Raw genomic sequence first — 16,160 nt, forward strand, 5'->3', positions numbered from 1 at the left:
ACTAAGACAGGAACTGAGCTTTTAAAGAAAAATTTGGTTTCAGAATCTCTTTAAGTTTTGATTGTGGAGAACCAAAATCAGAAGTTAAGGAGCTGAGTTTGGATCAAAGGCTGGTGGTGCCTGCAGGTAGACAGGCCAGAATGTTCGAACCTCAAACTGCTGGGGCGAATCCAGGCTCTTTCACCAGAAGACACTGGGTGCCTTTCGCCCGCTCCTTCCATCTGTACCACTGCTTCTCAGAGTTGCCAGATGGGAGAACTGTTGCCTTGTTTTCTTTCTGGGTTCTGAGTAAAGATCCTACAGAAGGGGACTCTGCTGTCCCTGCTTCTCACGTGTGCCTGTTTAAATATTTACTGAAAGCCAGAGGGGACATAAGGTAACAGCTCCCTGTGTTACTTCTGTTTCCAGGAAGGGGAACAGTTCGTGAAGAAAATCGGTGGCATTTTTGCCTTCAAAGTGAAGGATGGCCCTGGGGGCAAAGAAGCCACCTGGGTGGTGGATGTGAAGAACGGCAAAGGATCAGTGCTGCCCAACTCAGGTCAGTGCCATAGTGACTTCCCGTAGAGCAGTGACAAGGTCACAAGGACTTTGGGCTGGGTAGTCTGCTTCGGTGTTCCCACAAAGGCCTGTGTTGGAGGTTACAAGTCCTGGGAAAGAACTGTTCTATTCTTGGGAAGAGATGTTGGTTCAGACCACCCCCTCCAAATGTGAGGGGACTCTACACAAGAAATACTAGTCTTAGACTGGACATAGACACACCTGGCTTGGATTTCTTTCACTCCAGTTCTGACCTTGACCTAGTTATTCATCCTCTCTGAGGATTTCTATTGCTGGGATGAAACACAGTGGCCCAAAGCAACTTGGAGAGGAAAGCGTTTACTTCACACACAGCTCCATATCACAGTTCATCATCAAAAGCAGTGAGGGCAGGAACTCAAGCAGTGTAGGAACCTGGAGGCAGGAGCTGATGCAGAGGCCGTGGAGGAGTGCTGCTTACTGGCTTCTTCCCATGGTTTCTCAGCCTGCTTTCTTAGAGAATCTAGGACCACCAACCAGCCCAGGGATGGACCCTCCCATAATAGGCTGGGTCCACCCCCAACAATCACTAATCAAGGAAATTAATGCCTCACAGGCTTGCCTGAAGCCTGATGTCTTGGAGCCATTTTCTTAATCCAGGTTCCCTCCTTTCAGATGACTAGCTTGGGTGAGGCTGCCATGAAACTAGCTAGCTTGCCAAGCTTCAGTTTTCTTGCCTATAAGTGGCCACAAATATCGTCTGCTTCATAGAGTGTATGTGGGACTTGACAGCACTTTCTCTTGATTAGCCTGAGATCACATTATCCAGGGCTTGAAGGGCGACCTCCACAGACCTGGCTGAGTTCATGAGCTCTGCTTTTTCTCATCCAGTTCTTTCTTGAACCCATCCCATCCAGTTTTTGTCCTGATCTCTCCTAAATTTGTTCTTGCTAAAGTCCCTAGCAATTGCCACCTTACTAGATGCAGTTAATTCCAGCCTTCATATCACATGTTTGGATTTTTTTTTTTTTTGGAACTGGCTGTTCATTTTGGCCTGTCTTAATAATTTCTCCATCTCCTAAGTTCAGGCATCAGAGTGTTGCAAGGCTTAGTTCTGGTTCACTCACTCCCTGGGGATCTCATGTAGCCTCATATTTTAAAATAGTTTGCTGATGACTCCCAGGTTTATGTATTCCGCATAAACCCACCACTGAAGTCAGAGGTGTCTGTATTTAGCTGACAAGTGTACACAGATACCTGTCAGGGCGTTTTCTACTGCTATAACAAAATATCCCAGACTAGGTAAATAAATTATAAACAGTAATTTTAGTTGGCTCTCATTTTGGAGGCTGGAAATCCAACACAAGGCAGCTGCATCCGGTGAGAGGGCTTTGTTACTTTTATCTGATAGAGTGGAAAGGTCAGGGAAGTGGGAGGGAAGGATGGGAGCTGAGCTCCGCCCTTTCCCAGAAACCATCTCCTGAGGTAATGGCCTCTATCTGTTGCTGAGGGTAGAGACCTCATGGCCCTTGGCTCCTCTAAAAGACTTTATCATTTAATACTGATAGACTAGAAACTAGACTTTACGGTGTTTTAGAGGGCACATTAAACCATGTCAACACCTTAAAGATAGTGTGTGTGAAACAGAACTCTGGGCCCTACTCCTCTTGAAGCATGTATTCTGTGGTCTGCCGTCTTCCCAGTAAGTTGTGTTTTCTTAGTTCCTTAGTCCAAGTGCTGTGAGGTCATCCTTGGCCTCTCTTCTCATACTCCATGTCCTGCTGGATCTGAGCTTTGTGTCTCTGTTCCTGCCCTTGACTCTCACAGTTCTTTACACAGCAGCCTGATGGTCAAAAACCAGAGTCAGGTTTGTACCCTCTCTGCTCCAAACAGAATCGGGGTTTCTGTGACAACACTGGATGATCCGGCCAGCTTGTCTTGCTGTGTTCTCCCTCACTCACTTTGGTGACTTCCTGCTATAGCTTGAGCACGGGGTGTTCTCATTTGGGAGCTTCTATCTGTTCTGCCTGCCTGGGATTGTCTTTCCCAGATAGCTTCATTGCCTCATCTTTGCCCAAAAGTTTCCTTCTCAGCAGTCACTTCCCTAACCACACTTACTGTTGTTTTCTGCCTTACTTTTCTCTGTAGTGCTTTTCACTCTCATTTGCCGCTGCTGTCCCACCCTGAGATACATTCAGTGGAAGCAGACTGCTGCCATGAGGACCAACCTTCAGCAACTCATACACACTCACACACTCTCACTCACACACACACTCACATACACACTCACTCACACACTCTCACACACACAACACACTCACACACATTCACACACACATACTCACACACTCACGTAACACTCACACACACTCACATACACACTCACTCACACACTCTCACACACACAACACACTCACACACATTCACACACACATACTCACTCACACTTACTTTCAGGGTCTTTGTCTCATCTCTTTATTAAGGCAATGGGGATCCCCCAACACCCATCTATACCATGCCAGATACCAGAGAAAAATGGCAGTGGCAAACATGCAAAGACATAGCAGTAACAAGAGAGATTTCTGGGGTCAAAGCCCTCAGGGAACTTGCCTATCAGTGCTTTGCTTCCTGGGGGACCCAACTCCCGAAGCTCAGTTGCCACCTGCTGCTCCTCTGACAAATCCACAGGCAGCAGAGCTTTTGTCCGTTAGGCCACTGCTGCCTCCCAATAATCCACATAGTATGTAACACATGGTAGGCCCTCAGAAATGAGAAAGACACTAGTGGCATTTACTGCAGAAGCCATATTGCTGGAGAGGGGCTGGTATACTTTAGGAAGACGGAGTGCTGGGATCAACTTACTAAAGATTTTCAAATGTCACAATAGTGGGTTGGAGAGATGGCTCCGAGGTTCAGAGAACTGACTGTTCTTGCAGAGGACTCGGGTTCAGTCCCCAGTATGTGCATGGTGCCTCGTAGCTGTTCATAGCTCCAGTTTCAAGGGATCAGATGCCATCTTTTGACCTCTGCAGGCACCAGGCACACATTGTGGTGCACAGACATACGTGTAGCCCAAACACCCATACACATAAAACACTTAATTTTTTAAACTAGAAACATGCCGTAAGAACTTTGAAAGCTATTTAGTATATTATAGCCAAATCATTAAGCTTTTTTGTTTGTTTATTTATTTTTTGGTTTTTGAGACAAGGTCTCTCTCTGTCTCTCTGGCTGTCCTGTAACTCACTATGTAGACCAGGCTGGCCTCAAATTCACAGAGACTCGCCTGCCTCTGTGGCCCGGGTGCCCGGGTGGAAGTTGTGCACCACCACACCAGCCTCATTAGAGCTTCTAAGGAACTGAGTGCTAGCGTGTGAACTGGTGTTTGTGACTGCCCTAGTCGGCTTCCAGCTGTGAGGATGTAAAAACAAGGAGCGAGATTTGTTTTGGCTCACGGTCTTCAAGGGCCGCTGGCCTCACTGCATCTGGGCCGGTACATGATGGGGGAAACTTGGCGGGAGAGCATGGTGGACAAAAGCTGCTCGCTGCGTGTCAGCCGGAAAGCAGAGAGCCAGGAGCAGGCTGTACCCTCGGAGACACGCCCACAGCGACTGACTTCCTCTAGTCTGGTCCTGCCTGCTAGCAGCCCATTCAGCTGTGAACTCTTCTGTGACAAACTGGTGAAGTTTGAACCCTCACAGCCCGGCCACCTCTCAGTAGCACCTCCAGCTGGGGATCTAGCCATTGCCACACAAGCTGGCAACGCTTCCCTGGCAGCTGTAGTAGGCCTGATGGACTGCAAAGGAGTGAGCAGGGCCAGAGAGAACATTTAGGAGGATGGTGTCACCACACCCTGAGTGACAGCTTGGTGTGGCAGGGAACAAAGTGAGTGCTTGAGGGTGGGTGCTAGATCATTTCGCTGAGGGAAGAAAGGTGTTGCAGTGACACTGCTGTGTCATTAGTGAAGACGGTCCCGAAGGAGAGCTTGTCCTCAGGAACAGGTGGAGGAGAGCTCTTACAAGGGATGGACATCCCTTTCCCTGCAATTGTACTTAGGTATCCAGGCTCTCCAGAGGGAGGGGTGCTTGGGAGAGTGTGAAGCATTTAGAAAAAGAGAGAATGCTTAGGGGCACTGCTTTGTGCACTGTCTAATAGGACCAACAAATAGGGAGCCTGTCAAGTGTAGCATGGTAGCTTTGTTGCAGAGGTTCCTGAATTAAATATAGGGTCCCCCCAAAAAAATGAGTGAGCAGAGAAATTGTTTGCATTCCATGAGCTGCCACGCTGAAGTGGTATAAGAAGAAAACTTTTAAAGGTGTCATCTAAAGGCAGCTTTTAAAAATAGAAGGTGCTCTAGGGACTATAGTAATGGCTTTTTGAAGGGTGGGTGGGTCTCACTATGTGCCCTTGGCTGGCCTGGAACTTGCTATGTAGTCAAGATTGGCTTTGGTAGAGATCTACCTGCCTCTGCCTCCCAATTACTGTGATTAAAGACATGGGCTCCATATCTGGCAGTAGTGGCAATTAAAACATAAATAAAGGTTAATAGTTACTTAGAATTGTGTTTCCTGACAGATGTTAAGGAATTTTAAATAGTCTCCTGTGTTGTTCTCTTTAAAGCTGGTTGTTTGGTCACGAAAGATGGTTTGCTTACAGAAGGCTATCAATGATGTCAAAAGGCCTTGCTCCCTGCACAAACACTGCCAGGTGCCCTCCTCCCTGTTTTAGGTGCCCTGTTCCAGACCTGAATGACGGTAACCCTGGGGCAGGGGAATTTCTGCTAAACCTGACACCTGTTGGCAGCCAGGAGTTGTGTTTAAATGTGCCTGTGAAAGCCATCACTGGAAACTTCCAGTTACTCTTAGCTTCACAACAAATGCTCATTTGCTAGATGCTAGCTATGTTAAAGCCTCGGTAACATGTCCTAGTTTGAACTGGAACCATGAGGAGAATTGCTGGCTTTTCTGGTGTGTACACAGATTCAGGAGACTTTTTGTTATTGTTAAAAAGTAAGGTTTGGCTGGGCGGTGGTGGTGCACGCCTTTAATCCCAGCACTCGGGAGGCAGAGGCAGGCGGATCTCTGTGAGTTCGAGACCGGGCTGGACCGATAGCCTCCAAAACAATACATAGAAACCCTGTCTCGTAAAAACCAAAAAACAAACAAACAAAAAAGTAAGGTTTGTACATATATTTCATCCATCTGCTTTCTAAGAGTATGGCAGTGGTATACACATGATTATGTTAAAAACTTGTAATGTGTTTTCCATCGTCTTTTCTCGCTTCTTGGATGCCTTCTATTACCTTCTCTGAGTTCCTTCTCTCCCATGATTTCTTTGAAACAATTCACGTAGCATCTCTCCCAGAAGCCAACTTCTAATGTGGCATGTTACTTCTTTGTTCCTTCCTTCTGTCCTCAGCTACTGAGTTCTTTCTCACTCTGGCCCTTTAGGGACAACAGAGTAGAGAATGCCCCTGGGTCTCCTCTCCCCAGGTGCAGTAGGATGAGCCTTTGGAGGCGCTTAAGCCTGGGTTCAGATCCTGGCCCAGTCTCTTACGCAAGGTGCATCCCTTCCCTGAATCTAGTTGTGTCCTCCAGAAAGGGGTGAGGATAGTTTCTGTCAGCAGAGCTGTTGTGGGAATTAACTGTGATGCAGGGTTGTAAAGCTCCTGGCATGGTAAGGCTTCGTGAGTCAGTATATCAAATACTAACTTTTCTTAGTTGCATCAGCTGTGTGATCTTAGGGACGTTACATGCTCTCTCTCACCTGCACAGGGGAGTTACCAAGCTCATGTGAGAGCATGTGTGCCATGCTCAGCATGGTGAGCTCAGCACTGCAGATGTCTCTTCCCAGTTACGTGCCTCGTGCTCAAGAATCCTTTCTGGAAATGATGGAATCGGGTCCAGCTGTATCAGTTACTTAGCCACCCCATTCCCACTTACTCTTTGATATTATATATTTGCAGTAGGATTTGATTTTCTAGATAGCAAATTGTCTTCATTTTTAAAGTTTCAGGCCTTTCACCCTATAAGTAAGGGAAAGTATTGTTAGAAGCTTCAGTGGAGTGGCCATTGGCTGTCAGTCCCTAAATCATAAAACCTGCTGTGAAAGCTCTCTCCATCTTGCTTTGTTTAGTGATGTGGGTGTGCCTTTCCTAATGCTTCATTTACTCTGTCCTTTTTCCTTTTCCTCCTTTATTTGAGACAGAATCTCACTATGTGCCCTGACTTTCCTGGAATTCATTAGGTAGATCAAGCTGACCTCTTCCCTCCTGAGTGCTGGGATTAAAGATGTGTGCCATCATGCCAGGCATCGTCTTCCTTTTTTTTTTTTTTTTTTTTCCAGAAGACAGGGTTTCTCAATGTAACAAAACCCTGGCTGTCCTGGAGCTTTTTGTAGACCAGGCTGTCCTGGAACTCAAAAAGCTCTGCCTGCCTCTGCCTCCTGAGTGCTAGGATTAAAGGTGTGCTCCACCATAGTCATAGTCTCTCCCTCTTTTAATTTTTCTTCTTAACTATATGTTCAGGTATGTATCTCTGTGTGGGTATATACATGCATCAGTGTAGGTGTCTGAGGAGTTCAGAAGCATGGATCTCCTGGAGCTGGAGTTCAGACAGCTAATCTGGGAGCTGGGAACTGAAAGTGAGTCTTCTGTAAGAGCATTTCACACTCTTAACCTCTGAGTCATCGCTCTAGCTCACCTATCTTTTGGAGACAAAGTATTACTTTGCATCCCAGACTTGCTTGGTTCTTACTGTGTCGCCCTGACCTTCTGAGTAGTGATGAGACCATCCATCCAGTCTGGGCAGTCTTCCTGCTTAGCCTTCTGAGTGCTGGGGCTACAGGCATGCTCTGCCCTTCCTGAGTGCTGGGGTTACAGGCATGCTCTGCCATTCCTGAGTGCTGGGGTTACAGGCATGCTCTGCCATTCCTGAGTGCTGGGGTTACAGGCATGTTCTGCCATTCCTGAATGCTGGAATTACAGACATGCTCTGCCATTCCTGAGTGCTGGGGTTACAGGCATGCTCTGCCCTTCCTGGCCCCTGTCTCTTTTGTTCAGGTCCAGATTATCTGAGCAGTTTATTGTCTGATCTTTATTTGTGGCACCCTCTTCCGGGGATTTGGGGATATACAGCAGTAAATAAGACTGAGGTGGGTCCTGCCCCTTGAAGTTTCATTCTTTGTACACAGACAGATAGAAAACACACACAAGTACATAGTGTTGTTTCAGATAAATGTAAGGAGTAAAAAATAGAGGGGTAGAAGATGGCTTGGTTTGGGGGAGAAAGCCAACTTTTATTTGAGCTAATCCCTTATAAGATGAGCAGCCAACAATTGGACCCCTCTTACACGGACTCATTGCCTAAAACACTGAGTGTTAAGAAAATGATTTCTAATTGAGTTTGTCCTTTCCTGCTGGAAGCCTCTCATCGCCTACAGTCATCATGGCTGTTTCAACAATGAGATATTAATCTTTGTTGTCCAGTCTTTTTTCTATCATCATACATTGATAATACCAAAATAAATACTTTTAGACACTATTAAAGTAACGTATACTTAGCATAAATGATTAGAAAAGGTAGAGAAATAAAATGAGAGTAGGTATTTTGCTCCCCCAGTTTTACCATCTAGTCTAGGAAATGGCAAATTATGGACCAACTCTAGCCTACCACCTGTTTTTTTGCTGTTTAACTTTGGGTAGCTTTTATTGAAATCTAGCCTATGGCAAAGAGCATAGATCTGAAGTACTCTCTTGAAGAATGTTTGCAGAATAATATACCTCCCAGACCAGGATGCTTTGGAATGTTGCTGAATTCTGGCATTCCAGAAGCCTCTCTAAGGCTCCTCCTAATGCCATCCACCCCAAAAAGGAACACTTGTTCCAAATTCTGTCACCATAGACTGAATTTTACTTATCTTGGGAACCTGTCTATGGAATCACCGCATATTTACATATTTTTAGTGTTAGACTCCTTACTCCGCAGTGTAGGATCCAGTAAAATGGTTGCAGGCAGCGACCGTTCGTCTTTACCAGGCCCGAACCCCAGCTTTACTCATTGTGGGCTGAACTTGCCTTGCCTTGTTCCCAGTTGAGGCTTTTCTGAAGAAAGCTGTTCTGGACATTTTATCATGCTTTTGGACATTTCTTTGGCGTGAGAGTGTTAAGTCATAAAGTGCATCACAGTCAGGATTTTGCTATACTGCACTGTTTTATAATCAGTTGCCTCTCATTTTTATAGTACTTGGAACTGGCAGATTTTTAAAGTCATGTCTATCAGGCTATAATTTATATTCAATGAAATCTACCCTAAAACAAAACAAAGCAAAAGCCCTTTTAGTCTGGGCCATGCACACCTTTAATCCCAGCATTTGGGAGACAGGGACAGGCAGACCTCTTTGAGTTCAAGGCCAGCCTAATCTATGTAGGATGTTCTAGGACAGCCATGCATTTTTGTATGTGTGCGTGTGAGTGCACACATGTGGGGTCCAGAGAAGGACATCAGGTGTCCTGCTGATCTGTCACTGTGCCTTGTTCCTTTGAGACAGAGTCTCTCACTGACCCTGGAGCAGGGTTTGAGGCCCACAAGACCCAATGACCTTCAGGTCCATTGTGTACACACACACACACACACACACACACACACACACACACACACACACACACACACTGAGGTTAAACAGGTTTTTGGGGTTTGGGTTTTTTCTTTTTCTTTTTTCTTTTTTTTTCTTTTTTTTTTTTTTTGCGGGGGTTGAAACAGGGTTTCCTCTGTGTAGCCCGGCTGTCCTCAAACTTGTTCTGTAGATCAGGCTGGCCTCAAACAGATCCATCTGCCTCTGCCTCCTGAGTACTGGGATTAAAGGCGTGCACTGCTGCCTAGTACACCCAGCTTTTATGTGGGTGCTGAGGGTCTGAACTCAGGTCCTTATACTTGGGCAGCCATTCCCCAGCCCCTCACCCAACTTCCCACAGCTGAGTGGTAGGAATTCTTCGAGCGTTCTAGACACAATTTGTTTGTAGATTTGTGAGTTGTAGGCACATTCCCCTCTGTCTGACACTGCTTTAAAATGATTTGTTGGGGAGACTCAGTGGATAAAGACACTTACCTCCAAGCCTGACGACTTGAGTTTAATACCTGGAACTCACAGTAGAAAGAGAAAATTTACTCCATCAAGTTGTCTTCTGATGTATACACACTTTGTCGTTCTTGGGCATAAGTGTGCACATGAACATACACACACCCTAAATGAACAAATAAATGCAAAACAACAGCAACAAAAAACAAAAAAGAAAGGACACCATTTACTGGACCTAGCTACTCATTTGTGTATTATCTGTGGCTGCTTTTGCACTATATAGAATGGCATATTTATGACAGAGACCCGGTGACCTCCAAAGCCTACAATATTTAGTGTTTGATCTTTTACAAAACAATGTTCAGTGGTTAAGAGCACCGGCTGTTCTTCCAGAAGTCCTGAGTTCAATTCCCAGCAACCAAATGGTGGCTCACAACCATCCACAGTGAGATCTGGTGCCCTCTTCTTGCTTGTAGGCATACATGCAAACAGAATGCTGTATATATAATAAATAAATCTTTAAAAAATGTTGGTTAGGGCTGGAGAGATGGCTCAGAGGTTAAGAGCACCGACTGCTCTTCCAGAGGTCATGAGTTCAATTCCCAGCAACCACATGGTGGCTCACAACCATCTGTAATGAGATCTGGTGCCCTCTTCTGATGTGTAGACATACATGGAGGCAGGGTGTTGTGTTTGTAATAAATAAACAAATCTTAAAATGTTGGTTAATCCGATATTTATGTAATTATGCTAATTTTTCTTATTGCAAAACAAATTATGATGACTTTAATGGCTTAAAAGAATATATATATTAGCTAGGCTTGGTTGCATGTACTTGTAATCCCACTTTGGAGCCAGCCTGGACTACACAGTGTGTGGAGAGGATACTTTTCTTTATCACCTCACATGCTTCCAGTGGTTGAGCTGATGACAGCCTAGCTCGATTCTCTGTACAGGGTTGCATAAAACTGCAATCGAGTTACTGGAGGCTTGATTGCTTTCGGCATCCAGGTTGTTGGCAGAATGTATTTCCTGTGACTGTGAGAAAGACAGCTTCAGTAGCTTTAGTCGCCCCCAGCTGCTTGGAAAGTATGGCCCTCTCTGTGGGAAGTCCACATGTACCAACTAGTTGTTCAGAGCCAAGAGGAGAGCAAGTGTGACTTTGCTAGCAAGATGGATGCTTATTTAGCATTAAGTCCCATGGATTCCATTCCAGCAGTGTCACCACAGTCCTTTGGCTAAAGCAAGGACAGGTCCTGCTCACACTGGCCCAAGGGGCTTATGCCAAGGTAGGCAGGGATCATGAGGGCCACCCTGAGTCTGTCAACCACAGTAACAGTAACATATCAGTGTCTGAGATGACAGTTGTTTTTCTTTTATTTCTGTCATCGAATAGTATTTTAAAGCAAAAACAGGATCATTGTTGAGGTTTACTTTGTAACTGCCTCTATATCATTGTTGTCACAAATAAGACACCTTTACCTTCCTGACCATGGCTGCATTGTGGTACAGTGTGAGAACACAGCTCATTCCTGCTGTTGAACATCAAGGTTACCCCCATTTTAGCAGACTATAATAGACTGTTCCCCAGTGCCATGTCCTCTTGCTGCTTCAACTGTGATTCTCGTGAAGGAGTGGTCTCCAAGTGTCATGTCCCTGAATGTTCTCTTCTCTTCTCTCCTGTTGTCTTGCATGTGTCTGCTTTAGATAAGGAGGCTGACTGCACTATCACCATGGCTGACTCAGACTTGCTGGCTTTGATGACTGGTAAAATGAACCCTCAGTCGGTAAGTACGATGTGGCAGACATTTGTGGGACAATACCATCCTGTGTGTTATAAGTGCCCAATGAACTTGAAGTAGTTCCTACGCTTAGTTTGGTAAGAAACAGATCTGTAAGAGTTAAGTACAGAGGCCAGGGAGATGGTCTGTAAAGTGCATGCCGCACAGACATGAGAACCCACACACCCATGTAAAGAAGTTGGGCATGGCTGTACATGTCTGTAATCTCAGTGCTGGAGAGGCAGAGACACATGAGTCCCTGGAGCTCACAGTGAGAGGGCCTGTCTCAGAAAATAAGGTGGAAAGCAAGTGAAGAAGACACCCAGTGTTGAGCTACACCCTCGGTGTATGTACACACACACACACACACACACACACACACACACACACACACACACACAAACTCACTCATTCATGCACACATCCCAAGCACAGCTGGTAAGGTCCAAGGTGCCATTCCTGGCTGGTGGTCAGCCCACGTGGAAGAAGGGATGGCCTCAGGAAAGGCGTAGCATACAAAGAGTGAGGCTCGGTGGTAGAAGGAGCACTTGAGGGAGGAAGAGGTGGTAGTGGACACACACAGTACATCCTGTATTCCTCTTGATGTCCAAGCTTTCCTCTATGCCTGAACTCCTTCCCTGACAGACTTGACTTTTCAAATCAGCTCAAGAACAGTCTTGAGTTTTTGAGTACAGTCCCCCTGGCTGAGCTTGCCCTTGTCCTGAGTCTGTCTCATCCCCATTAGATCAGAAGACAGACATCTTATGTTCTTGGTGGTTCTACAGCAGTACAGTGCCTGATGGTTTTAGGTTGCTATAAACAGTTGATAGATTAAAAAGTGTATTTATCTAAAATGGCCTTATATAGTTATTCCTGGTCCCCAAGTTGACAAGGAATCCTTCTTTATCAACAGGGTTGAGAGGACTAGATACATCAAGCCTTCCAATAGCAGAAAAGAAACCCAAGACCTTTCCCTCTACTCTAAAGCTGTTGTAGATCTTGTTTCTAGTATTCCCAAGTAATTCAAGACTGGACCAAACTAAATCTGACGCCCATGCCTCTTCCTTTTGAAATGGGTTTCTTAGCAACTGAGTATGTCTCAGTAATGCCATGACTGTACAGTGTGCATCTGTGATATTTCAATGTAGCACTCACCCTGGTGCTGACATCACCGCCCACAGTCCACTCCATAAACCTGGATGGGACAGAGGCCACCAGCACAGGAGCTGGCTGTCATACCCTTCCCAGTTTCTGTGCCCATTCTGTGCACACCACACAGCTCTGGCAAAGGTTCGCCTTTCATGTACCGTGCTGGGCTCAGCAGAGGTTTGCCCTTCACACATCCGCTTTCCTCGTTCTCCTGTAGTTTATCTGTGTACAAGCATTGTGGGGGGCATGGTATCAGCTTGTTTTTCTTCAGCACCTGTTAACACCCAGAGGAACTGCAGATTAAAGTAGCAGCCCTGTCTGTCACTGTGCTGATGGCCTTTCCTTATGCTCAGTAGAGGAGTTGACTGGGAACCATTAAATGCAGTGGAAATTCTACTTTCAGGGTTTGGCTGCAGTTGAACCAAAGCAGTGATCTAGCCAGCAGAAAAGCACAGACAAAGAGTACCTAGGGGCCAGATTAACACAGTCCTCACGCTTGGATTCTCAGTGGATGACACTAATGCTTTCTCCATTATTTTCTCCCAAGGCTTTAAAAGGAGAAGGTGGTGCATTTCTGTAGTACAGCTGGTTTGTATTTTTAAATAGCATATGTTAAATCTATTGTGTTCTGAGACACCTGACCTTTCAGTCATCAGACAGAAGGCGTTGTGCCATATAAAAAGGAAATATTTAGTTTGTCCCTACTGGGGGAAAGAGAGTGTTAGTGATCCCTACCAGGGTGTGGAAAAACCCAGCCAGGCTGTGTGCTTCTGAAATTCCCAGAGTCCTTTCTCAGCCAGCGCTTGTTCTTGCTGCAGACTAAGTTAAAACACTAAAGTCATAGCAGGAATCATGCTATAGTCCTCATTTTGCTACTTCTGAGTCTCCCTGGGATTTTGTTACACAGTTAGTTTAGCAAATGTCATGTGATCTAATCCCCAGCCTTGTTAAATGGAAGTTTGTGGCTTTGCCCTTCTGAGTGGCTGAAGCTTCTCACTGGGGGTGGGGGGATAGGGGTTATCCTCTGCAGGGACCAGCCCTTCAGGGAGAGCTGACCAGAACAGAGCCAATGATGGAGTTTCAACCATCCACTGAATTCTGGGACTTTCTAAGTGGGCTTTGAGTGTGCTTTCTCTCTTCATAACCTGTTATAATTTCATATTTTAAGCCCATATGTGATATTTTAAAGGAAATTCATCTAATGTTGATCTATTTTGTCTGGCATTTGAACAAGGTATACTACATTTGAGATAAAGAGCCCCAACTTTTAAGAGAAGGGAGTTTGGGGATTCTGCTCCCTCCTTCCCTTTACATAAAGCATGGCTGTTGGGAATTCTTCCTGTCAAGGGATCTTGTTCTAAATCTGTACTAGAAAGCTAAGGTTTGTATTTTGCAGAAAGCTAAGGACCTGAATAGATGATCTAATGCCTGAATAGTCTAGAAACGCTAGCAAATGTTAAACAAAATCCACCAACTAATGAATTTATTTATTTATTTCTATTATTCACAGGCCTTCTTTCAAGGTAAATTGAAAATTGCTGGTAACATGGGTCTGGCGATGAAACTGCAAAGCCTCCAGCTTCAGCCTGGCAAAGCTAAGCTGTGAAGATCTCCATCTGGAAACCTCAGCGTCAGGATGAGATGCATAGATATGTAGATAACCAAGGCTCCTTCTCCTTTCCCGATTAGCCTGAGGCAGATTTGTTGCTATGTGGGTGCAGCCAATGGTGGTGTTTCTCCTGAGCTGGGGGTGATAGGGCCTCACTGCTGCTGCTTTGAAGACTTGCATGCAACTGTGCATGACAAGGCTACTATGGCAGTGAGGGTTGGGGATAAATTTGAGTTTCAGAATAAAACTCAGAACAGTAAAATCTAACGATTGTAAACAAAGCTCTTGTTTTGCTTAGAAGTATATTTAAGGATCAATGTGTGGAACACTTGGAGTGAGAGGTCCCCTTGGGGACCAGAGAAGAAACAGACTTCCATAGTTGACCAGGAGTCAGTGTCTCACTTTTAATTACCTACATCAAGTTCTTACTAATACTTCTTAAAATTCTGCACTAAGTTTAAAAAAAAAAAAACAACAACTTTGAAAATGTGCATTTCATGCCATCTGAAACAGTTCTTTTCTCCCCAAATAAAATACAAGAATTATGGCCTGAGCTTAGGAGGGAATTTACAGCTGAACAGAGCTGTTTTTAAAGTACTTTTGAATTGGCATCCTTAAAAAATCAGGGTATTAGAGCGATTGGATGCAATCACTAAAAATAATCGAATAAAGTTTTCTTCCAGAGGCACAGGTTTCAAATTATAACTTCACATTAATAAATTCATAAACTAAGTCTCACAATTTTCCTTTTTCATACATTTGATTGTCTGCTGTATCATCTCTTCTAGTTTTTCTGATTCTAATGCCTTGTTACAACTTAGGTTTGGATGATGCTTTTGGAAGATTTAAAAAGAAAATTAAAATAGCTCTTCCTATCTCCTTTGTTTGTGTTGAGTATGTTCCTTTTACCCGGTGTTCTCTAGTCTGTAGAGCAAAGAAAACACTGGGGCCTTAGAGCCCAGATGTTACCCGAGCAGGGCCTCCTGTGCTTTCACAGTTGCTAGTTCTTGACTGGAGAGGTGGTGTGTGTGGGAAGAACCCTTGACTGACACTCTGCCTCTCATAAGCAAGTAAGTAACTTGCCCGGGCCCTGGCCCCTGAGTTGTTAGAAAGGAGTAGCAGTCTGCTACTATGCTAGTCTTCTCACTGGGAATTTAGTGTCCCTGGATTGATGACTGCTTTTTGGGGAGGGGGTTTGAGACAAAGTCTTATGTAATTTTGGCTAGCCTGAACTCTCCTCATAGTCCACATAGGTCTGGAACTTGTGGTAATCCTTCTGCCTCCTAAGTGTTGGGATCACAGGTGTTTGACACCATGCCCGCTGTAGGCCCAGCTTTTGTTGACCTTTACCGGGGGTGAGGGGGCCAGAGGTAAAAAGTCAGGTTGTTTGATTCATTCTAAGTATTCGTGGTCCTTGTTGGTGTGGCCAGGACTTGCTTAGGTCCTTGAGACCATTAGCTTTCTGTGTTCTGTGACCAAAAGGGCATTTGCTGATAGTGCCTAAGGATAAATTAAACCAGGAAAGGTTGGCCTCCAGTCCCACAAATGGATTCAAGGAGTAGACCCACTTCCTAACCAGAGTGGCTTCTTAACTTTGAGAAGACCAAGAAGTAAAATGCCTGATCTCTCTGTAGTTTACACTTGTTGCTCCCTTCTGTCCCCTCTGACCCTCGATAACAAGAGATTCTAGAAATAGGCTTTAGGATGACCCTATGAAAACAGAAGGCACTACCTATAAACAGTACAGTGCAATCTCCGGAGACGCTGGTGAGCTCTTCCCCTGTGTTGCTTTCAGTCCAGTCGGGGGAGAAAATCAAAGAGATGAATAATTATTATAGACTGTGAAATGCTGGGTAGCAAGCTCTTGTGGGTGACCCTGCTTGGATACCCCTTGGGGGAGAAGGTGAGAAGACTTAGCACCAATGACTCAGGCACTGGGAGTCAGTGAATACAGAGTGTACTGCAGATTCCTTTATTAAGGAAGTCAGACCCGCCTTTATACCCCCTCCCAAGCTCCTATTGGCTCACGG

General features: G+C 45.2%; 1 protein-coding gene across 5 annotated transcripts in view; it reads left to right on the top strand.

The window, feature by feature from the left end:
* Positions 1 to 15,005, top strand: part of Scp2 (sterol carrier protein 2) — an 87,869-nt gene extending 72,864 nt beyond the window's left edge. For 4 of the 5 annotated variants that reach the window (XM_040757006.1, XM_040757007.1, XM_013114932.3 and 1 more), the window contains 3 exons: positions 409 to 538; positions 11,299 to 11,378; positions 14,032 to 15,005. In XM_040757006.1, the coding sequence (XP_040612940.1) occupies positions 409 to 538; positions 11,299 to 11,378; positions 14,032 to 14,127 (306 nt within the window). In that variant the 3' untranslated portion in view covers positions 14,128 to 15,005. Of the gene's footprint in view, positions 1 to 408; positions 539 to 11,298; positions 11,379 to 14,031 lie in introns of those variants that run through there. The other variant, XM_040757008.1, reaches the window with a different exon arrangement.
* The last annotated feature ends 1,155 nt before the right edge of the window (positions 15,006 to 16,160 follow it).

The sequence above is a fragment of the Mesocricetus auratus genome, unplaced genomic scaffold, assembly GCF_017639785.1.
Source record: "Mesocricetus auratus isolate SY011 unplaced genomic scaffold, BCM_Maur_2.0 Super-Scaffold_100014, whole genome shotgun sequence".
NCBI classification, from domain to species: Eukaryota; Metazoa; Chordata; class Mammalia; order Rodentia; family Cricetidae; genus Mesocricetus; species Mesocricetus auratus.